Here is a 24,997-nt window from a genome sequence, read left to right on the forward strand (position 1 = left end):
TTGGACTTTGGAATTTTTTTGCGCGTACGCCATTGACCGTGCGGTTTAATTAACAATATATTTTTATAATTCGGACATTTCCGCACACAGGGAATACCATATAGGTTTTATTTTTATTTACACAGTTTTTTTTTATGGGAAAAGGGGGCTCATTCAAACTTTTAATAGGGAACGGGTTAAATGATCTTTATTCACTTTTTTTTTGCAGTGCTATAGCTTCCATAGGGGACCTATAACACTGCACACCCTGATCTTTTACATTGATCACTGGTTTCTCATAGGAAACCACTGATCGATTATTCTGCCGCTTGACTGCTCATGCCTGGATCTCAGGCACTGAGCAGTCATTCGGCGATCGGACAGCGAGGAGGCAGGTAGGGATCCTCCAGCTGTCCTGTAAGCTGTTCGGGATGCCGCGATTTCACCGCGGCTATCCCCTAACAGCTCCCTGAGCTAACCGGCATGCTTTCACTTTAGACGCGGCGTTCAACTTTGAATTGCCGCGTCTAAAGGGTTAATAGCGCGGCATTGATCGCGGTGCCGCGTGCTATTAACACCATTAGACGTGGTGTTCAAAGTTGAACGCCGGCGTCTAAAGGGTTAATAGCACGCAGGCACCGCGATCAATGCTGCGCGCCATTATCCACGGGTCCCGGCCATTGTTAGAGGCCGGGGCCAGACTGTGGCCCCGTGTTATAGATCGGGGAGCGGACTCATGACGTACCGGTACGTCATGTGTCCTTAAGGAGTTAAAAGGAAGAGAAAAAAAAAACACAAATATAAAATCTGGCTGTATTCTCAAGGCTGAAATGGGCTGTACCCTTAACGGGTTAAGATAAAGGTTATGGGTAGTTTTCTTCCTATTAGCTACCAGCTGGTGTTGGTAGCTCCATACCTGGTACTGAGCCAACAGATTCCCTTCAGTGGTCCCCCGACATACGATCCTCTCAGAGCCCATCGTATGTTGAAGGCCAGCATCAACATACAATGATGTTGTGGGCCATTGCAAAAAAAAAAAAAAATAAATAAAAAAGGCTATCCAGCAGCTCTGCTTCAGCAGCCACCGGATAGCCAGGGCTCTGCCTTCGACTCTCAATTGAATATAACGCTTACCCGGCTGACTCGTTTCCTTGAGGCTTTCATGCAGGAGCTGAGGTGAATGAACTATGCGGCAGGACCCCAGATGACGAACTATGCAGCTGCCAGCGTCACTGTGTCTGCGTCATTACGCGGGTCGTCGTATGTGTACGGAATGCCGCATTGTTTGCCATGGTGAACTGCCCGGGTAAGCGAGCCATGCAGAGGCCGCCGGACCTGTACAGCACTATCATCCGGAGGAGAGACCATTGCCGGGCCACTATAGCAGCTGTCTGGTGTAGAATAAAGAAAGTGGTGCACTGCAGCGATCCATCTCTCTTCCCAGGCCATAGTAGCCCCAGGATAAGTGGAAGGGGACTACCTACCTACTAGGGGGTGGACTAATCTAAGGGGACTGCTAACCTACAGAGGGGGTGATCTAATCCCGTACATCAGTGTTTCCCAACCAGAGTTCCTCCAGCAGTTGCAACAACTACAACTCCCAGCATGCTCAATGGCTGTACAGGCATGCTGGGAGTTTTAATTATGCAACAGCTGGAGGCACACTGGTTTGTTAAACATACAATGGTCGTCCCAGAACCAATTACCAGTTTACAATAGAAATATGAACTCAAAATACAATGGTTCCGAGGTTCCAGAACAATTACTAGTTTTCCATAGACATATATACTCAACATACAATGGTCCTCCTGAAACCAATTAATATCGTATGTTGAGGGACCACACTGTATCCAATGTGGATTTGATGTGTTCAGCTTTTTATTTGTATTGATTTAACAGCATGAAATCTGCAGCAGCAAATCAGTAGCAGTTACGGTACATGTGAATATACCCAAAAGGGGTTTTCTAGACTTGTTATTACCACCCTTTTTAAATGGGAATTTGCGATCAATAATGATGATGATAAATAAGGGATATGTTTTCAATAATTGGATAACGCCTTTAAGCCTTGCGAAGGCTCAGCAAACTAGCAATAATCAGAGATTGAAGCTCATTTAAGAAAATGTGCATTTTTGTAGTCTGCACAGCAGGTCTTTGTGTAGGAACAAAAAAGTTACCAGCTGGACACTAATGGTTTAAAAATACTGACTGCTATTAGAATTTGTGTTCCCCCAAGATAACCTAGTTATATGGACATATCTTCTGCATTAAAATATTCTGCATTGGAAGCCACATGTACAAATGCATGGTCAATTAAGAGTCTGATTTAATAATATCTTATATTTATTTACACAGCGCTATATATATATTTATATATATAAAAAAATTAAACATGATTCATCTGAAAGATCCTTTCAGTGACATGAGCAATGATGGATCTCACAGAGCCATTCTTTAAAATCCTACACAAGAAATGGTATTGGTTCCAGCCTGGTTTTATTCTGTTTCGCATCTGCTTAGCCGTGTCAGCCTGTTGATGGCAATGCAGGTTTACCAGGCCTTTTCCCTTTACTGTAATGCTTCATATTCACCTTGTGGGAATATAATAAAATCTCACATAAAACCCTTAAAGTGAAGACTTGAAAGGGAGCTTGAGGCTGTGGAGAGTCCAAGGTACAATTTTCTTCATGGACTAGGAGCTGATCTAAATTTCAAGAAAGAGAAAATCCATAAGGAATAAGAGAGCAATCTTGTTACCAATAAAACAAAAGAAAAAAAATAGAATTATGCCCCATGCTTTAACTGGATAGAGCACAACTTTTTAATATATACCACATGCCTTAAATTAGCTATGCACCAATGTTAGGAAGCGCTCTCTTACTGTATACCACAGGTGATGCAGCACCTTCTGCATGACACATCCAAAACAAGCTCTAAAACTTTACCTTGCACCCAGCTTTTTGCAAGTCCATCATCTTCTATGAGGAGGTCAATTCTAGACTGGACCTGGTTTAGGCTTTTCAAAAGCATTTTATATTGTGCCGCATAATGGCTGGCCCATACCATGAGGATGCTGGCATTAGGGGGGTTAGCAATTGGCTCAGGGATAGGAAACAGAGGGTAGCTATTGATGAAACATACTATGATTGGGTCAGTATTGGACCTTGTAGAGGGATTACAGAGTAGAATGTATATTTACAGATGATAACTGGTTCTGCAACACAGAAGAGGGTAATGGTACTACAGAGGAAGCTAGATATTTGGGCAGAATAATGGATAAATGTAAATTTATGCACTTGGGCCATAGAAACAAAACATACAATTATGTGCTTAAGTAAAACTGCTACTGAAAAGGACTTGTGGGTACTGGTGGACAGTAAACTTAAAGGGGTATGCCGGTGAAAACCTTTTTTTTCTTTTAAATCAACTGGTGGCATCAACTGGTGGCAGAAAGTTAAACATATTTGTAAATTACTTCTATTAAAAAATCTTAATCCTTCCAGTACTTATTAGCTGCTGAATGCTACAGAGGAAATTCCTTTCTTTTTCGAACACTGATGACATCACGAGCACAGTGCTCTCTGCTGACATCTCTGTCCATTTTAGCAACCATGCATAGCAGATGTATGCTAAGGGCAGCATGGTGGCTCAGTGGTTAGCACTGCTGCCTTGCAGTGCTGGGGACTTGGGTTCAAATCCCACTAAGGACAACAATAAATAAAGCGGTATTATTATAATAACGTCAGCAGAGAGAACTGTGCTCGTGATGTCATCAGAGAGCATTCCAAAAAGAACAGAATTTCCTCTGTAGTATTCAGCAGCTAATAAGTACAGGAAGGATTAAGATTTTTTAATAGAAGTAATTTACAAATATGTTTAACTTTCTGCCACCAGTTGATTTAAAAGAAAAAAGGTTTTCACCGGAGTACCCCTTTAACTTTGGTGACCAGTGCCAGGGCTAATAAAGTCATAGGATGCATCAAAAGAAGCATATATGCTTATGAACATGGTATTGCCTTTAACCCCTTAAGGACCAGTACAAGTAAACCTGTACGCCCCTGAAAGACCAGGCCTGCTTTTTCAAATCGGGGATGTCTGTCTTATATTAGAAAATAACTCTGGTAACGTTTTTCCAATCACGATAATTCTGACATTGTTTTTTTGTCACTCATTGTCCTTCATGTACATAGTAAAAGTAAGCCGATATAATTTGTAGTTTTTTTTTTTTACAATGCAAAAAATCATGAAATATTTTAAATTTTTTGCATATATTGCATATATTTATACTTACTGACCAAATAGTTTATGAAATTTATACTTTCAGATGTCTACTTTATTTTGACAGCATTTTTTTGGTTTTTAATTAACATTTAAATTAATTAGAAGCCTAACAATTTAACTAGAAATTTAGAAAATTTGAAAAGTACATCCTTTTTTTTAATGTGCTATACAAGGTTTGAAGGTGGTAGAACATAGAAACCCCCCCAAATGACCCCATTTTAAAAACTAGACCCCTCAAGGTATTCGCTAGGGGGTACAGTGAGTATTTTAAAACCATAGTTTTTTGGCAGGAATTATTACAAAGTCAGTGTTAAAAATGCAAAATTTGCATTTTTTTCACAAATGCATCATTTGTGGGGCATATTTTTTGTACATCACTCCTGATATTGCAAGAAATGCACCCTATATTTTATTAACCCCTTGAGGACCCAGGGTTTTCCCTAGCATTTTTGTTTTTTCCTCCTTACCTTAAAAAAATCATAACTCTCCATTTTGCACCTAAAAATCCATATGATGGCTTATTTTTTGCGCCACCAATTCTACTTTGTAATGACGTCAGTCATTTTACCCAAAAATCGACCGCGAAACGGGAAAAAAATCATTGTGAGACAAAATTGAATTTTTTTTTTTTAACCCCTTCATGACCCAGCCCATTTTCACCTTCATGACCTGGGCATTTTTTGAAAATCTGACCACTGTCACTTTAAACATTAATAACTTTGGAATGCTTTTACTTATCATTCTGATTCCGAGATTGTTTTTTCGTGACATATTCTACTTTATTTTATCGGTAAAATTTCACTGATATTTGTATCCTTTCTTGGTAAAAAATCTAAAAATTTCATGAAAATTTTGAAAATTTAGCATTTTTCTAACTTTGAAAGTCTCTGCTTGAAAGGAAAATGGATATTCCAAATAAATTACATATTGATTCACATATACAATATGTCTACTTTGTGTTTGCATTAAAAAATTGACAAGTTTTTTACTTTTGGAAGACACCAGAGGCTTCAAAGTTCCGCAGCAATTTTCAAATTTTTCTCAAGATTTTCAAAATCGTAATTTTTCAGGGCCCAGTTCAGGTTGGAAGTGGATTTTAAGGATCTTCATATTAGAAATACCCCATAAATGACCCCATTATAAAAACTGCACCCCCCAAAGTATTCAAAATGACATTCAGTAAGTGTTTTAACCCTTTAGGTGTTTCACAGGAATAGCAGCAAAGTGAAGGAGAAAATTCTAAATCTTCATTTTTTACACTCGCATTTTCTTGTAGACCCAATTTTTTAATTTTTACAAGGGGTAAAGGAGATAAATCACCCTAAAATTTGTAACCCAATTTCTCTCGAGTAAGGAAATACCTCATATGCGTATGTAAAATGTTCGGTGGGCGCAGTAGAGGGCTCAGAAGGGAAGGAGCGACAATGGGATTTTGGAGAGTGAGTTTTTCTGAAAGGGTTTTTGGGGGGCATGTCCCATTTAGGAAGCCCCTATGGTGCCAGAACAGTGGACCCCCCCACATGTGACCCCATTTTGGAAACTATACCCCTCACGGAATGTAATAAGGGGTGCAGTGAGCATTTACACCCCACTGGCGTTTGACAGATATTTGAAACGGTGGACTGTGCAAATCAAAAATTTTATTTTTCATTTTCACAGACCACTGTTCCAAAAATCTGTCATACACCAGTGGGGTGTAAATGCTCACTGCACCCCTTATTACATTCCGTGAGGGGTGTAGTTTCCAAAATGGGGTCACATATGGATATTTATTGTTTTGCGTTTGTCAGAACTGCTGTAACAATCAGCCACCCCTGTGCAAATCGCCTCAAATGTACATGGGGCACTCTCCCTTCTGGGCCTTGTTGTGCGCCCTCAGAGCACTTTGCACCCACATATGGGGTATCGCCGTACTCAGGAGAAATTGCGTTACAAATTTAGAGGGTCTTTTTTCCCTTTTACCTCTTGTGAAAATGAAAAGTATAGGGCAACACCAGCATGTCAGTGTAAAAAAATTATTTTTTTACACTAACATGCTGGTGTAGACCCCAACTTCACCTTTTCATAAGGGGTTAAAGAAGAAAAAGCCCCCCAAAATTTGTAAGGCAATTTCTCCCGAGTACGGCGATACCCCATATGTGTCCCAAAACTGTTGCCTTGAAATACGACAGGGCTCCAAAGTGAGAGAGCGCCATGCGCATTTGAGGCCTGAATTAGGGATTTGCATAGGGGTGGACATAGGGGTATTCTACGCCAGTGATTCCCAAACAGGGTGCCTCCAGCTGTTGCAAAACTCCCAGCATGCCTGGACAGTCAATGGCTGTCCGGCAATACTGGGAGTTATTATTTTGCAACAGCTGGAGGCTCCGTTTTGGAAACAGTAGCGTACCAGACGTTTTTCATTTTTTTGGGGGTGGGGGGCTGTGTAGGGGTATGTGTATATGTAGTGTTTTTTACTTTTTATTTTAGGTTAGTGTCAGTGTAGTGTAGTGTTTTTAGGGTACAGTCACATGGGCAGAGGTTCACAGCAAGTTTGCCGCTGGAAGTTTGAGCTGCAGCGCAAAATTTGCGCCATCTCAAACTTCCAGCACTCACTGTAAACCTCCGCCCATGTGAGTGTACCCTGTACATTCACATTGGGGGGAGGGGGCAAACATCCAGCTGTTGCAAACTCCGAGCATGCCCTTTGGCTGTCCGTGCATGCTGGGAGTTGTAGTTTTGCAACAGCTGGAGGAACACTGGTTTGGAAACACTAAGTTAAGTAATAAACTTTCAAGTGTTGCAACCAAACTTAGTGTTTCCAAACCAGTGTGCCTCCAGCTGTTGCAAAACTACAACTCCCAGCATGCATGGTCTGTCAGTGCATGCTGGGAGTTATAGTTTTGCAACAATTGCAACAGCTGGAGGCACTGAGGTAGGAAACGGACAATGTTTCCCAACTAGTGTGCCTCCAGATGTTGCAAAACTACAACTCCCAGCATGCCCAGACTGCCAAGGCATGCTGGAAGTTGTAGTTCGGCAATATCTGAAGGATCAGATGTTGCCGAACTACAACTTCCAGCATGCTTGGGCAGTCTGGGCATGCTGGGAGTTGTAGTTTTGCAACATCTGGAGGTCCACAGTTTGGAGACCACTGTATAATGGTCTCCAATCTGTGCTCTTCCAGATGTTAGAGAACTACAACTCCCAGCATGCCTGGACAGACTGAGCATGCTGAGATTTGTAGTTTTGCAACATCTGGAAGAGCACAGATTGGAGACCATTATACAGTGGTCTCCAAACTGTGGACCTCCAGATGTTGCAAAACTACAACTCCCAGCATGCCCAGAAAGCCAAAGGCTGTCTGGGCATGCTGGGAGTTGCAGTTTTGAAACTCTCAGAGGCAGCAGTGAGATCGCTTTACGGCGATCTCACTGCTGCCAATGAAGATGCTGCACTGCTGCCGGAAACTCACCTCCGGGACGCAGCGCAGCCGGGACCGCCTGGAGGACGCCGGGACCGCACGGAGGACGCCGGGACCGCTCGGGACACCGCTCCGACGGGTAAGTGACGCCGGGGGACGGGTCAGGGACACTTAGCAGAGCGGTATGTGTCCCGATCCCCGTGATCGGAACTCACACACCGCGCTGCTAAGTATTCTGATAGCGAAACGCTGCTATCAGCTAGTCAGATTTGACCAGCTGATAGCAGCGATCGCTGGGGGGGGGTGGGGGACGAAACCCCCCGTGGTCGCACGGTAAGATGGCTGGCTATCAGTGATAGCCACCATCTTTCCGGGCGCTGCGGGGTGCCGCGAGTAGCGGCAGTAATGTCCATGACGTACCTGTATGTCATGGGTCGGGAACACCTTGCCACCCATGACGTACAGGTATGTCATAGGTCGGGAAGGGGTTAAACGCCATTTTGGGGGCTTCTGTTTCTACACAGTACATTTTTTGGTAAAAATGACACCTTCTCTTTATTCTGTAGGTCCATACGATTAAACTGATACCCTAATTTTATAGGTTTGATTTTGTCGTACTTCTGGAAAAAATCATATCTACATGCAGGAAAATTTATACATTTAAAATTGTCATCTTCTGACCCCTATAACTTTTTTATTTTTGAATTGATCAGACTTTTTGATCGCTTTTTCTTCATTTTTTCATGATATAAAAAGTGACCAAAAATGCACTATTTTTGAACTTTGGAATTTTTTTTGCCCGTACACCATTGACCGTGCGGTTTGATTAATGATATATTTTTATAATTCGGACATTTCCGCAGGCGGCGATACCACATATTTATTTTTATTTACACAGTTTTTGTTTTTAAAATTGGAAAAGGGGGGTGATTCAAACTTATTAGGGAAGAGGTTAAATGATCTTTATTCACTTTTTTTCCCACTTTTTTTTTTTTTTTTGCAGTGTTATAGCTCCCATATAACACTGCACACACTGATCTTTTACATTGATCGCTGGTTTCACATCAGAAACCACTGATCGATGATTCAGCCGCTTTATTGCTCATGCCTGGATCTCAGGCACTGAGCTGTCATTCGGCGATCGGACAGCAAGGATGAAGGTAGGGATCCTTCGGCTGTCCTGCAAGTTGTTCGGGATGCTGTGATTTCACCGCGGCGATCCCGAACAGCTCCCTGAGCTAACCGGCAACTTTTTAGTTTCACTTTAGACGCGGCAATCAACTTTGAACGCCGCGTCTAAAGGGTTAATAGTGCGCGACACCGTGATCAGTGCAGCGCGCTATTAGCCACGGGTCCCGGCCCCACACCGTGGCCCCCGCGTTCTAGAACGGGAGCGGACTCATGACGTACATGTACGTCATGGGTCCTGTAGAGGTCAAGCTGCTCGGCCCGTGATGCTGACGGATATCACTAACACTGCGGAAAGGCAGCATGAACGGGACGCAGTGTAGGGTCACATAGAGCGCATCCGCAGCATATTTCCCACCACGGATGCTCCCAATCAGACACAAGGGCGAGATCACTGCTGTGGCTGGGTAGCTCAGCATGTCCGCTCATGACTGCCGGCAGGAAATCCGGGTGGGAAATCCGCCGCTATGAGTGACCACACAAAGCTACCAAGCCGCAGCAGGGAGCTCATTATTTGTGACTGTTGGCGGGCATCCGCAGCACGTAATATGCTGCTAATGTGCGCCGTGTGATCCTACACTTTATACATTTTTATTTTTCATATTTATTTAATAAATGTATTTTAACATTTTTTTTACACTTTTTTTAAACACTTTAAAAATACAGAATTAAAAAAAAAAAAAAAAAAGTGAAAAAAATATAAAATAAATTAGTATTCCAAAGCATTGCAGATATATGCTGCCTGCTAGTTTTACACTAGCACGTCTGGCACGTCCTGACAGGCAATAACCGGGGCAGACCTGGGGGTCCTTGTAAAGACCCCCGGCTGCCCAGGTAACCCGCAGCACCCCACGATCGTTGCGGGGTGCTACAGGAGAGAGACAGAGGGAGCCCCCTCCCTCTGTCAAAACTCCTTACAGCTCACGGTCACTTCCGACCGCAGCTGTAAAGGTTAAACTGCCAGGACCGAAGTTTCCTTCGGTCCTGGCAGTGCGGCAGGTCCCTGCTCGCCGGGGATTACACACAGCACCCCGCGATCGCGCTGTGGGGTGCTGCAGGGGGGACAGAGGGAGCCCCCCCCCGTCATAACACTTACAGCCAGTGGTCACTTCCGACCACGGCTGTAAGGGTTAAACTGCCGGGACAGAAGTTTCCTTAGGTCCTGGCAGTGCGGCAGGTCACTGACCGCAGGGGATTACACACAGCACCCTGCGATCACGCTGCGGGGTGGACAGAGGGAGCTCCCTCCCTCTGTCATAACACTTACAGCCAGCGGTCACTTCCGACCACGGCTGTAAGGGTTAAACTGCCGAGACCGAAGTTTACAGCAGAGTCCCTGCCGCGATCTCGTGGGTGCAGTGGGCAGCCCCCACGAGAACCATGGATGAGTATACACATCCATGGTCCTTAAGGGGTTAAACAGATCACTATCCAGACCATACTAGCAGACACTGATTGATAGCTTGTAGGGTATAAAATCTAACTGTACATTTCCTGGCTGGCTCACCCTCACCCCCCATTCCCTCCTTGACTCATGTACAGAGCCCTGTGCATCAATCAAGGAGAGGCTGAAAGGGAAAGACAATTGAGGAAACGCGCCAGGCAGCAGCACTTAAGCAGCTTGGCTCCACCTTCTTGACACTTGGCTGAGCAATAAAATAAAGATTTTTATAAGTTTAGCAACCACCATCAGCTCCAGCAAAGGTGTCTATCCAACAGTGTGTGCAGTTCTTAACTCTAGACATGTCTGTATCTTTCTCAAAGGTCTATTTGCTGTTATCAGTTAGGGTGTCTGTGCAGAGACCCTCACCGATCGCTAGATATAGCTGGGGAAGTATTTCACTCCCCAGCTTACCGTTTGATCCGACTTGTTACAGGAGATAGTCTCTATTGTAAGTCTATGGAACCAGTCTCCTGCCACAAGTCAGGTAAAGCAGCAAGTCAGAGATAAAAAAAAAAAAAGCACACAACCAAATGCTTCTCTCGGTTATTACTAACGATCAACCAAAACTTTGACATGTCAAAAAAAAAATTACATTTTCCTTTATCCATTAAATTTAGGTAGAAAATATCTTTAGCCTCTTAAGGATGCAGGGCGTATGGATACGCCCAGCATCCCGAGTCCTTAAGGACGCAGGGCGTATCCATACGCTCGTGGGAATTCCGGTCCCCACCGCTAGCCGGTTGGGGACCGGAGCCGGATGCCTGCTGAAATCGTTCAGCAGGCATCTCGGCATATCGCCCAGGGGGGTCATTATGCCCCCCCATGTCGGCGATCGCCGAAGATCGCTGGACAATTCAGTCCAGCGATCTGCGGCGATTCCGGGTCAATCGGGTCTCCAGTGACCCGGTGACCCGGAATTACTGGCTGTTCGGGGCCGTCTCTGACGGCCCCGAACAGCCAGAGCCTGCAGGGGTGAGGTGGCACTGATGCCACCTCACGATCGCCCTGATTCGTCGGCCGGATTACCGGCCAATCCAATCAGGGCGCCTGCTGCGGGTGTCACTCCCGCACCCGCTCCGCCCCTCTTCCGGAGGGCGTGAGCGGGTGCGGGAAGACGACCCCCGGTGCTGGGGACCCCGATCCCCGGCGTCAATGTTGGGATCGGGGCCCCATGAGCGACGGTGGCGGCGAGGGACAGCCTGCGATGGAGCAGCAGCAGGAGGTGAGTTACAGCCTCCTGCTGTTGCTTAGCAACAGCTCCCAGCATGCAAAAAGGGCATGCTGGGAGCTGTAGTTATGCAACAGCAGGAGGCAGACCACCACAACTCCCAGCATTCCCTTATGGGCATGCTGGGACTTATGGTTTTGCAACAGCTGGAGGCACATTTTTTCTATGGAAAAGTGTACCTTCAGCTGTTGTATAACTACAACTCCCAGCTTGCACAAACAGCTAAAGTGCATGCTGGGAGTTGTAGTGGTGCATCTGCTGGTTGCATAACTACAACTCCCAGCATGCCCGTTGGCTGTCGGTGACTGCTGAGAGTTGTAGTTTTGCAACAGCTGAAGGCACACTGGTTGTGAAACTCAGAGTTTTTTTTTACCTAACTCCGTGTTTCACGACCGGTGTGCCTCCAGCTGTTGCAAACTACAACTCCCAGCAGTCACCTTACACCATACACCGTACATGCTGGGAGTTGTAGTTTTGCAACAGCTGGAGGCACACTGGTTTTGAAACACTGAGTAAGGTCACAAACTCTGTGATACATAACCAGTGTGCCTACAGCTGTTGCAAAACTAAAACTCTCAGCATGTACAGTCTGTCAGCGCATGCTGGGAGTTGCAGTTTTGCAACAGCTGGATGTCCCCCCCCAATGTGAACGTACAGGGTACACTCACATGGGCGGAGGATTACAGTAAGTATCGGGCTGCAAGTTTGAGCTGCAGCAAATTTTCTGCAACAGCTCAAACTGCCAGCGAGAAACTACTGTGAACCCCCGCCCATGCGACTGTACCCTAAAAACACTACACTACACTAACACAAAAAATAAAATAAAAAAGTAAAAAACACTATATATACACATACCCCTACACAGCCCCCCTCCCCTCCCGAATAAAAATGAAAAACGTCTGGTACGCCACGGTTTCCAAAACGGAGCCTCCAGCTGTTGCAAAACAACAACTCCCAGTATTGTCGGACAGCCGTTGACTGTCCAGGCATGCTGGGAGTTTTGCAACAGCTGGAGGCACCCTGTTAGGGGTATTCTACGCCAGTGATTCCCAATGTCCACCCCTATGCAATCCCTAATTTAGGCCTCAAATGCGCATGGCGCTCTCACTTTGGAGCCCTGTCGTATTTCAAGGCAACAGTTAAGGGTCATATATGGGGTATCGCCGTACTCGGGAGAAATTGGGCTTCAAATTTTGGGGGGGGGGGGGGGGGGTATTTTCTGCTTTTACCCTTTTTAAAAATGTAAAGTTTTTGGGAAAAGAAGCATTTTAGGTAAAAATTTTTTTTATTTTTTTTACATATGCAATAGTCGTGAAACGCCTGTGGGGTATTAAGGTTCACTTAACCCCTTGTTACATTCCCCGAGGGCTCTAGTTTCCAAAATGGTATGCCATGTGGTTTTTTTTTGCGGTCCTGGCACCATAGGGGCTTCCTAAATGCGGCATGCCCCCAGAGCAAAATTTGCTTTCAAAAAGCCAAATGTGACTCCTTCTCTTCTGAGACCTGTAGTGCGCCAACAGAGCACTTTTCACCCCCATATGGGGTGTTTTCTGAATCGGGAGAAATTGGGCTTCAAATTTTGGGGGGTATTTTCTGCTTTAGCTCTTTGTATAAATGTACATTTTTTGGGAAACCAAGCATTTTAGGTAAATTTTTTTATTTTTTTTTACATATGCAAAAGTCGTGAAACACCTGTAGGGTATTAAGGTTCACTTTACCCCTTGTTACGTTCCCCGAGGGGTCTAGTTTCCAAAATGGTATGCCATGTGGTTTTTTTTTGCTGTCCTGGCACCATAAGGGCTTCCTAAATGCGGCATGCCCCCAGAGCAAAATTTCCTTCAAAAAAGCCAAATGTGACTCCTTCTCTTCTGAGACCTGTAGTGCGCCAGCAGAGCACTTTTCACCCCAATATGGGGTGTTTTCTGAATCGGGAGAAATTGGGCTTCAAATTTTGGGGGGTATTTTCTGCTATTACCCTTTTTAAAAATGTAAAACTTTAGGGAAACCAAGCATTTTAGGTAAAAAAATTTTTTTTTTTTTTACATATGCAAAAGTCGTGAATCACCTGTGGGGTATTAAGGTTCACATTACCCCTTGTTACGTTCCCCGAGGGGTCTAGTTTCCAAAATGGTATGCCATGTGGGGTTTTTTGCTGTTCTGGCACCATAGGGGCTTCCTAAAGGTGACATGCCCCCAAAAACCATTTGACGCTCCTTCCCTTCTGAGCCCTCTACTGCACCCGCCGAACACTTTACATAGACATATGAGGTATGTGCTTACTCGAGAGAAATTGGGTTTCAAATACAAGTAAAAATTTTCTCCTTTTTACGCCTTGCAAAAATTCAAAAATTGGGTCTGTAAAGTGTAAAAAATGAAGATTGTGAATTTTCTCCTTCACTTTGCTGCTATTCCTGTGAAACCCGTAAAAGGGTTAAAACACTTACTGAATGTCATTTTGAATACTTTCGGGGGTGCAGTTTTTATAATGGGGTCATTTATGGGGCATTTCTAATATGAAGACCCTTCAAATCCACTTCAAACCTGAACTGGTCCCTGAAAAAAAGCGAGTTTCAAAATTTTGTGAAAAATTGGAAAATTGCTGAGGAACTTTGAAGCCCTCTGGTGTCTTCCAAAAGTAAAAACTCATCAATTTTATGATGCAAATATAAAGTAGACATATTGTATATGTGAATAAAAAAAAATTATTTGGAATATCCTTTTTCCTTACAAGCAGAGAGCTTCAAAGTTAAAAAAATGCTACATTTTCAAATTTTTCATCAAATTTTGGGATTTTTCACCAAGAAAGGATGCAAGTTACCAAAAAATGTTACCACTACGTTAAAGTAGAATATGTCACGAAAAAACAATCTCGGAATCAGATTGATAAGTAAAAGCATTCCAGAGTTATTAATGTTTAAAGTGACAGTGGTCAGATTTGCAAAAAATGGCCGTGTCCTTAAGGTGAAAAAGGGCTCAGTCCTTAAGGGGTTAAGGCTACATACAGCAGTTTTACAGTATTTTAGTGCAGGTCTAGAAAAAAAAAATCCATATTCACCTGAATTTTGACTTCAGTTGGCTGAGACTCTGATCATCAAGGTACCGAGAAAAGTGCAGCAGCGCTGTAAATGGGGAGCAGATAGTCTGGGGTAGGAAGTTTCCTTGGATCTGCAAAAGGCAATGAGCAACTTGTGCAACCAGAGGGGTCCTAAAAAACAATGCATCATATAATTATACACATATATACACATACAAACAATTAACCTTACATAGTAGTACAAGCGGAAAATTCCTGGAATCCTTTCCTTTAGGTTATGTGATCTCATGGTGAGACCCTAAAAGTTACATTTGTTGCTATTCTCTCAATTGAGTCACCATCTCAGCCTCCTGTGAGATGAAACTGCACGAATTGTTACACAGTAACTGAAGATTATACAGCTCCTGTCACACAACTATAATGGTGGATATCACAGTTCAGCCTCCCTGACTGCATACTTGGTCTCTTAGCCAGCTCAGGAGACTATAGCATTAAGGATAAGCTAATTAGGCCTTATGGAGTCACCATTGTTTAGAATTCAGTATATGGGTATAGATACCTGGGGAGGAGCACTATGGGTGTGTTGTGAATTATTACATAATATAATGGAATGTTTTGTAAAAGATATTTGTAATGTACATACAATTTATAAAAAGTTTTAAAGGGGTGGTAGGCATGCAATTTTAGGGGTTGTTTTATTGATGGTGGAATATAGGGAGGCACTTTACATAAAAGATGATTCACTTCTTGTGTAATAGTTATGGAGCACAGGCACTTCATATATTTTATATAGTATACTTTATGTATATATAAGCTGTGCACTTTGTCTAGTTTGTATAAATCACATAATATCACTAAATAATATTTTGGTTGTATAAGAAAATTATATCATATAAACACAGTATAGATGGTAAATATATATATATATATTTTGGGTTAGTACGGTATTGAAAAACTCCATATAATAGTTGCTAATAAGATCACATGCAGTGAACACACGTAATTGCTAGAGAAATAAGTATGTTGGCTGAGATACTCGTATATCTTAAAAGGATAGATGATGCACGTGCGCGAGACAGCTCATGTCAAGGTGCCGAAAACTCGCGGTGCGCATGTCCGGAATATGCCAGCCCCGAACATGCACGTTGAATGAAGCGGCGCGGAGATATCATACAGAGTCGCACCCGGAAGTACTCAGGGCACACGCAATCTACACCTGGTGAGATGTACAAGTATCAGGATATAAACCCCGGGAGGAGGTGCCGGAGCAGTACTACAATATAATGGGTAAGCGTAATGCTGTACTTGTGCATATGCAATTGTGATAGATACATAGTATAGGTGTTTTGTTTCCCATCCCTAAGATATACTATTATATGGAGTTTTTTTGGTTAACCTGTCACATGCCTGCAATGTATTAACAGAGTACATAATATATGGTTTAGCAACCGGATTACCTTCCCCTCCATGCACTCTTGAGTATTGGAGGTTGTAATATAAAATACTTATTTATGCGTCAGACATTTTTTTATGGAATTGAAATAAAGTTTATGGTTTTATTTATCTTTAATATTGGTGAAGCTCCTTTTTTTCTGAAGTGTATAATGTATCATGGCGCGATACATATCACAATAGGTACAACCAAAATAGAAAAGGCAAAGCAAAAAGTGATAGCACACCAAGAGTATAAAAAAAAAAAAAAAAAATTATATATATATATATCATATATATATATATATATATATCTCAAAAGTTAATCTTTATTGTACAAAAAATAGCCGTATATAATTAAAAACATTTAAAAAGGAGGTCCACAAAACATCTCGGACCACCTTAAGCCATTGGGAGGGATCCCAGACAAAATCTGGTGCTCCCCCCACAAATGAGGACACCTGTCAAATATCTCAATAATAAAGTGCAATATGGCCCCAATACAATATGACATATGATACACAAATGGCAGCTCTAATGGTCCAAACTCGTGAAAAAAGTAAATGGTCTTACTGAAAGCAAGATAAGCAATTTCTACATAAACAATGCTTGACAAATACACTACAGCTGCAACATAAAATGATCAAATATACAAAATCACATAATATGGTCAAAGGAGCAAATACATATACGTTACACTGTCATGTAGAGAGCGGGTGTCTCCCAAAAACCCCTAAGTCCCCAAGCGTTCCGTCACTCTTGGTGACTTCCTCAGGGGCGCATGGCTATAGTATCACAGACGTATCTTTATATATCACAAGTATTTAGTACCTCAGTGCCGACAGGTGTGAGCTCCATCCATCCATACACACGCTCTCCATACAACCAGTTCCAGTATCCTGCCTCACTCCCATAGAAAATGCGCATGCGCGGGCTGTTGGTCCGATATCAATATCACTTACCAAGGTGGTTACAGCCTATTTCCCTGCGCATGCGCAGGTTCCGTGGCTTTTCCACCGTATCACGCAACATCATTAGACCCACGCATGCGCAGTGAATCATAAGGTGAGTTCGGGACAATAGTGCATGCGCAGCAAGTATCTGAGCCAAAGTAACTGGCCCCATCAGTCCCACTGCGCATGCGCATTGTAGGACGCATGCGTTCTAGATAGTATAATCTACATCTATCCTGATACCATACAACGCAAGCGCCAATCACATCAATGGATGGTGTGTAATGCATCTCTATCTTACAATTACACCACGCATGCGCCGAAACCAACCAAGTAACCCATTGCAAGATCGCGCACATATCTGCCTTTTGTGCCAATAAAACACCACCATATTAGATTATGCCTATCAATAGGATATGACAAGAAATTGATGAAGAGAATGATTTGTGGTACTACCGAGTGCAAATACACACTCATCCTGTGTGATGCTATTTGAACCAGAAGAGAAAAAATTAATAAAAAAGTATATGGAAATGAAAACAATATAAAAAAATATATATAAAAAATATCATAAATGAGGAAAATATAAAAAATAAACAAAATATGAATAAAAAAAATCTATAAAAATAGAAATATATATGTATATAGAATATTAGTGATAGTCCCCATATGCACATTTATTTGCGCAAACACCCGTGAGTCATATAGCTTAATAAAATTATAGCTAAATTCATAAATAGTATTACAAGTGCAAAAGAGTTACAATTAATACACAATTATTCATAAAGAATTATCATTAAGCAAGATTCTTATCACCCCTAAATCAACCGTCATTAAACATAATTTCTACAAAATTTCTACTATGTCCATGAAAATCTCGGGACATATACATGAAAAACCTATTCCAATTGTACATTGTGAACTACCCACTATGTCCCCTCATATCAAACAAGCTATTCAAAGTTTATAGGGCCTTTATATAATTTTACAGAATTCATGGACCCATTTACCGGAGTAGTCGCACAGAGCCCCTTTCAAACATCCACCACCTACTCATATCCACATCACAACATTCATACAAGCACTATTGTCGGCACTGAGTTTACATGTTATATCACATCATTAACCCCTTCAGGACCAAGCCCATTTTGGCCTTAAGGACCAGAGCGTTTTTTGCACATCTGACCACTGTCACTTTAAACATTAATAACTCTGGAATGCTTTTAGTTATCATTCTGATTCCGAGATTGTTTTTTCGTGACATATTCTACTTTAACATGGTAGTAAATTTTTGTGGTAACTTGCATCCTTTCCTTGTGAAAAATCCTAAAATTTGATGAAAAATTTGAAAATTTTGCATTTTTCTAACTTTGAAGCTCTCTGCTTGTAAGGAAAATGGATATTACAAATAAAAAATGTTTTTATTCACATATACAATATGTCTACTTTATGTTTGCATCATAAAAGTGACGAGTTTTTACTTTTGGAAGACACCAGAGGGCTTCAAAGTTCAGCAGCAATTTTCCAATTTTTCACAAAATTTTCAAACTCACTATTTTTCAGGGACCAGTTCAGGTTTGAAGTGGATTTGAAGGGTCTTCTCATTAGAAATACCCCACAAAAGACCCCATTATAAAAACTGCACCCCCCAAAGTATTCAAAATGACATTCAGTCATCATTTTAACCCTTTAGGTGTTTCACAGGAATAGAAGCAAAGTGAAGGAGAAAATTCACAATCTTCATTTTTTACACTCGCATGTTCTTGTAGACCCAATTTTTAAATTTTTACAAGGGGTAAAAGGAGAAAATGTATACTTGTATTTGTAGCCCAATTTCTCTCGAGTAAGCACATACCTCATATGTCTATGTAAAGTGTTCGGCGGGCGCAGTAGAGGGCTCAGAAGGGAAAGAGCGACAAGGGGATTTTGGAGAGTACGTTTTTCTGAAATGGTTTTTGGGGGCATGTTGCATTTAGGAAGCCCTTATGGTGCCAGAACAGCAAAAAACCCTCACATGGCATACCATTTTGGAAACTAGACCCCTTGAGGTACGTAACAAGGAATAAAGTGAGCCTTAATACCCCACAGGTGTTTCACGACTTTTGCATATGTAAAAAAAAAATATTTTTTTTTCACTAAAATGTGTGTTTCCCCCCAAATTTCACATTTTTCCAAGGGTTAATAGCAGGAAATACCCCCCAATATTTGTAACCCCTTCTCTTCTGAGTATGGAGGTACCCCATAAGTTGACCTGAAGTGCACTATGGGTGAACTACAATGCTCAGAAGAGAAGGAGTCATATTTGGCTTTTTGAGAGCAAATTTTGCTCGGGGGGCATGTCGCATTTAGGAAGCCCCTATGGTGCCAGAACAGCAAAAAATACCCACATGGCATACCATTTTGGAAACTAGACCCCTTGAGGAACGTAACAAGGGGTACAGTGAGCATTTACCCCCCACTGGTGTCTGACAGATCTTTGGAACAGTGGGCTGTACAAGTTTTCATTTTCATGGACCACTGTTCCAAAGATCCGTCAGACACCTGTGGGGTGTAAATTCTCACTGCACCCCTCATTACATTCCGTGAGGGGTGTCGTTTCCGAAATGGGGTCACATGTGGGGTTTTGTTTTTTTGCGTTTGTCAAAACCGCTGTAACAATCAGCCACCCCTGTGCAAATCACCTCAAATGTACATGGTGCACTCTCCCTTCTGGGCCTTGTTGTGCGCCCCCAGAGCACTTTGCGCTCACATATGGGGTATCTCTGTAGTCGGGAGAAATTGCGTTACAAATTTTGGGGGACTTTTTTCCCTTTTACCTCTTGTGAAAATTTAAAGTATAGGGCAACATCAGCATGTTAGTGTAAAAAATAAAAAAATTTTACACTAACATTCTGGTGTAGACCCCAACATTTCCTTTTCATGAAGGGTTAAAGAAGAAAAAGCCCCCCACACCTTGTAACGCAATTTCTCCCGATTACAGCGATACCCCATATGTCGCCCTAAACTGTTGCCCTGAAATACGACAGGGCTCCAAAGTGAGAGCGCCATGTGCATTTGAGGCCTAAATTAGGGATTTGCATAGGGGTGGACATAGGGGTATTCTACGCCAGTGATTCCCAAACAGGGTGCCTCCAGCTGTTGCAAAACTCCCAGCATGCCTGGACAGTCAACGGCTGTCCGACAATACTGGGAGTTGTTGTTTTTCAACAGCTGGAGGCTCTGCTTTGGAAACAGTGGTGTACCGGACGTTCTTATTGGGGGAGGGGGGCTGTGTAAGGGTATGTGTATATGTAGTGTTTTTAACTTTTTATTTTATTTTGTGTTAGTGTAGTGTAGTGTTTTTAGGGTACAGTCACATGGGCGGGGGATTACAGCGAGTTTCCCAGCGCAAAATTTGCTGCATCTCAAGATGCGAGAAACCCACTGTAAAAGCCTCGCCCATGTGAATGTACCCTGTACATTCACGGGGGTGGCGGGGCGGGGGGGGGGGCTTGCATCAGCTGTTGCAAAACCACAACTCCCAGCATGCATGGTCTGTTAGTGCATGCTGGGAGTCATAGTTTTGCAACAGCTGGAGGCACACAGGTTAGGAAACACTGAGTTAGAAACAGACAATGTTTCCCAACCAGTGTGTCTCCAGTTGTTGCAAAACTACAACTCCCAGCATGCCCAGACAGCTGAAGGGCATGCTGGGAGTTGTAGTACGGCAACATCTGAAGGGCCAGATGTTGCTGAACTAAAACTCCCAGCATGCCTGAACAGTCAGTGCATACTGGGAGTTGTAGTTTTGCAACAGCTGGAAGAGCACAGATTGGAGACCATTATACAATGGTCTCCAAACTGGGGCCCTCCAGATGTTGCAAAACTACAACTCCCAGCATGCATGGTCTTTAGTGCATGCTGGGAGTTATAGTTTTGCAACAGCTGGAGGCACACAGGTTAGGAAACACTGAGTTAGAAACAATGTTTCCCAACCTGTGTGTCTCCAGCTGTTGCAAAACTACAACTCCCAGCATGCCCAGACAGCTGAAGGGCATGCTGGGAGTTGTAGTTCGGCAACATCTGAAGGGCCAGATGTTGCTTAACTAAAACTCCCAGCATGCCTGGACAGTCAGTGCATGCTGGGAGTTGTAGTTTTGCAACAGCTGGAAGAGCACAGATTGGAGACCATTATACAATGGTCTCCAAACTGAGGCCCTCCAGATGTTGCAAAACTACAACTCCCAGCATGCCCAGACAGCCAAAGGCTGTCTAGGCATGCTGGGAGTTGTAGTTTTCAGACTCCTAGAAGCAGCAGTGAAGATCTTCACTGCTGCTTCTGAGGACCATATACTCACCCGTCGCTGCTCGTCCACGTGGCCGGTCCCGCGCTGCTCCTCGGTCCCGCCGCTGGATCAGGTAAGTCCGCCGGTCCCCTCGTGTCCCCCCCCCCCTATCCTGCAGGTCCCCGCGAGCCCCTGCAGCCTTCGTCCCCCGTTCTGCCCGACTTCCAGGGGCGGGCAGTGCGGGGGATCTGAACTTTCACCCCAGATCACTGTGATTGGTCCACAGGGACCAATCACAGTGATCGCTGACCAGGACCATCAATTGATGGTCCTGGGGGTGAAGCAGAAGTTGTCCCCTGCTGGAAACAGCGGGACTTCTGCCAGTTAACCCGTGCGATGCTGCGCATCGCCGGGTTAACTGCATGTCATTTATAAACGCCGGGATGCGCGAACGCACTGCACAACCCGGCGTTTATATATGACATTCTGCGGGAAGGGGTTAAAGGTATCAAAAATTATGTATTATAAAAAAATATATACCGTATGTAATATAATATAGTATAAATATATAGATAATAGTATATACACTGGGTAGTTCACAATGTACAATTGGAATAGGTTTTTCATGTATATGTCCAGAGATTTTCATGGACATAGTAGAAATTTAGTAGAAATTACCGTATTTATCGAGGTATACCATGCACCGGCCTATAAACACGCACCCTCATTTTACCAAGGATATTTGGGTAAAAAAAGTTTTTTACCTAAATATCCTTGGTAAAATGAGGGTGCGTGTGTGTGCGTGTGTGTGTATACCCCGATACACTGTTTCTTACCCCGCAGAAGCCCCCAGGAAAGGCATGGGGAGAGAAGCCGTCACTGCCCGCTTCTCTCCCCCTGCCTTTCCTGGGGTCTAGAGCCCTGCTGCCGCCGCTTCTCTCCCCCTGGCTATCGGCACCGCTGCCCCTTCTCTCCCCGTCTATCGCTGTTGCTGCCCCATTGTCGGCGCCGATAGCCAGGGGGAGAGAAGGGGCAGCGGCTCCAGCCCCCCATCCCCGGTTTTATAATTACCTGTTGCCGGGGTCAGGTCCGCGCTGCTTCAGGCCTTCAGGCCTTCTGTCCCATTGCCGGCGCCGCTTCTCTCCCCCTGGCTATCGGCGCCGGCAATGGGGCAGCGGCACCGATAGCCAGGGGGAGAGAAGGGGCAGCGGCACCGACAGCCAGGGGGAGAGAAGCGGCGGCAGCAGGGACCCCAGGACAGGTAGGTGCCGAGAAGCCGTCAGCGCTGGCGGTCTCTGCACCTGAAATAGCCGCTGCAGTTCAATGATTTAAAGCGCCCGCTTTAAATCATTGAACTGCAGCGGCTTATCGACGTATAACACGCAGGTAGACTTTAGGCTAAAAATTTTAGCATAAAAAATGCGTGTTATAAGCCGATAAATAATGACTGTTGATTTAGGGGCGATAAGAATCTTGCTTAATGATAATTATTTATGAATAATTGTGTATTAATTGTAACTCTTTTGCACTTGTAATACTATTTATGAATTTAGCTATAATTTTATTAAGCTATATGACTCACGGTGTTTGCGCAAATAAATGCGCATATGGGGACTTGTCTATCACTAATATTCTATATACATATATATTTCTATTTTTATATATATTTTTTAATTTATTCATATTTTTTTATTTTCTTCATTTATCATATTTTTTATATATATTTTTTAATATTGTTTTCATTTCCATATACTTTTTTATAAATTTTTTCTCTTCTGGTTCAAATAGCACCACACAGGATGAGTGTGTATTTGCACTCAGGGTAGTGCCACAAATCATTCTCTTCATCAATTTCTTGTCATATCCTATTGATAGGCATAATATTCTAATATGGTGGTGTTTTAATGGCACAAAAGGCAGATATGTGCGCGATCTTGCTATGGGTTACTTGGTTGGTTCCGGCGCATGAGTGGTGTAATTGTAAGATAGAGATGCATTACACCATCCATTGATGTGATTGGCGCATGCATCATATGGTATCAGGATATATGTAGGATATACTATCTAGAACGCATGCGTCCAATGCGCATGCGCAGTGGGACTGATGGGGCCAGTTACTTTGGCTCCGATACTTGCTGCGCATGTGCTATTGTCCCGAACTCACTTGATTCACTGCGCATGCTTGGGTCTAATGAAGTTGCGTGACACTGAGGAAAAGCCACGGAACCTGCGCATGCGCGGGGAAATTGGCTGTAACCACCTTGGTAAGTGATATTGATATCGGACCAACAGCCTGCGCATGCGCATTTTCTATGGGAGTGAGGCAGGATACCGGAACTGCTCTTAGTCTGTGATACTGGAACTGGTTGTATGGAGAGCGTGTGCATGGATGGATGGAGCTCACACCTGTCGGCACTGAGGTACTAAATACTTGTGATATATAAAGATACGTCTGTGATACTATAGCCATGCGCCCCTGAGGAAGTCACCAAGAGTGACGGAACGCGTGGGGACTTATGGTTTTTTGGGAGACACCCGCACTCTACATGACAGTGTGACGTATATGTATTTGCTCCTTTGACCATATGATGTGATTTGGGATATTTGATCATTTTATGTTGCAGCTGTAGTGCATTTATTGGCAAGCATTGTTTATGTAGAAATTGCTTATCTTGCTTGCAGTAAGACCATTTACTTTTTCATGAGTTTGGACCATTAGAGCTACCATATGTGTATCATATGTAATATTGTATTGGGGCCAGAAGTCACAGGGAGAATATTGCACTTTATTATTGAGATATTTGACGGGTGTCCTTGTTTGTGGGGGCAGCACCAGATTAGGTCTGGGATCCCTCCCAATGGCTTAAGGTGGTCCGAAATGTTTTGTGGACCTCCTTTTTAAATGTTTTTAATTATATACGGCTATTTTTTGCACAATAAAGATTAACTTTGAGATATATATATATATATATATATACACACACACACACACACACATACTCTTGGTGTGCTATCACTTTTTGCTTTGCCTTTTCTATTTTGGTTGTACATTATGTTTTAAAGCAGAGATAAGCACCCATTAATAATAATATATTTTTTTTGTGGTTGAGCCCACTTATCTAATAACATATCACAATAGGATCACCTGGGAATAGCGCCACAATACAAACATAGTTATGATAAGAATAGACCCCCCCCCCCCCCCCCCCCAATCAGAACTATTGTGTATTCATTGTTTAGAATTCATAGAATCTTATTTGATAAATAAATGAGAGCAGGAAGGCAAAATCTGTGGTCCTAAATTGTATGCAGGAATTTGGATCCTTTAGGTTCTAATAACAGTTTTTTGTACAAAGGTAACACAAGTGGTTGGTAGGAAGTAGTTATGGCTCTTTGATTCAATTACAAATATTGTTCAACACCACATATGTCCGCCCATGTTACTTTCCCTTCAAAGCACCAAATGTCTGAATAACTTAACACCAAACAATATTAAACTCTTAATGACCATCAATATGCCTTTTTACTAGGGATCGACCGATTATCGGTATGGCCGATATCGTCCGATAATCATGATTTTGGGCATTATCGGTATCGGCAATTACCTTGCCGATAAGCCGATAATGCCCCGCCCCCCGCAACGCCCCCACCGCACCGCCACCCCCCCGACCCACCGCACCGCGTCGCACCCCCCACCGTGATGCTGGGCGGTATATGGGTATGGATTTTTGCCCATACCGCTATACCGGTCGGGCCCCTCCCCCACCCTCCGAGTCAATAAAAAAATTAAA

The 24,997-nt window shown here is 43.2% G+C and overlaps 1 protein-coding gene across 4 annotated transcripts in view; it reads right to left on the minus strand.

The window, feature by feature from the left end:
• Positions 1-2,280: 2,280 nt before the first annotated feature.
• The window catches only part of PATL1 (PAT1 homolog 1, processing body mRNA decay factor), a 169,100-nt gene continuing 146,383 nt past the window's right edge, over positions 2,281-24,997 (minus strand). For 2 of the 4 annotated variants that reach the window (XM_056531170.1, XM_056531172.1), the window contains exons 18-19: positions 14,579-14,728; positions 2,284-2,683 (exon numbers count right to left, since the gene is read on the minus strand). In XM_056531170.1, the coding sequence (XP_056387145.1) occupies positions 2,665-2,683; positions 14,579-14,728 (169 nt within the window). In that variant the 3' untranslated portion in view covers positions 2,284-2,664. Of the gene's footprint in view, positions 2,684-14,578; positions 14,729-24,997 lie in introns of all 4 variants that reach the window. The other 2 variants (XM_056531171.1, XM_056531169.1) reach the window with 2 other exon arrangements.

Source organism: Hyla sarda, chromosome 7, assembly GCF_029499605.1.
Source record: "Hyla sarda isolate aHylSar1 chromosome 7, aHylSar1.hap1, whole genome shotgun sequence".
Classification (NCBI taxonomy): Eukaryota; Metazoa; Chordata; class Amphibia; order Anura; family Hylidae; genus Hyla; species Hyla sarda.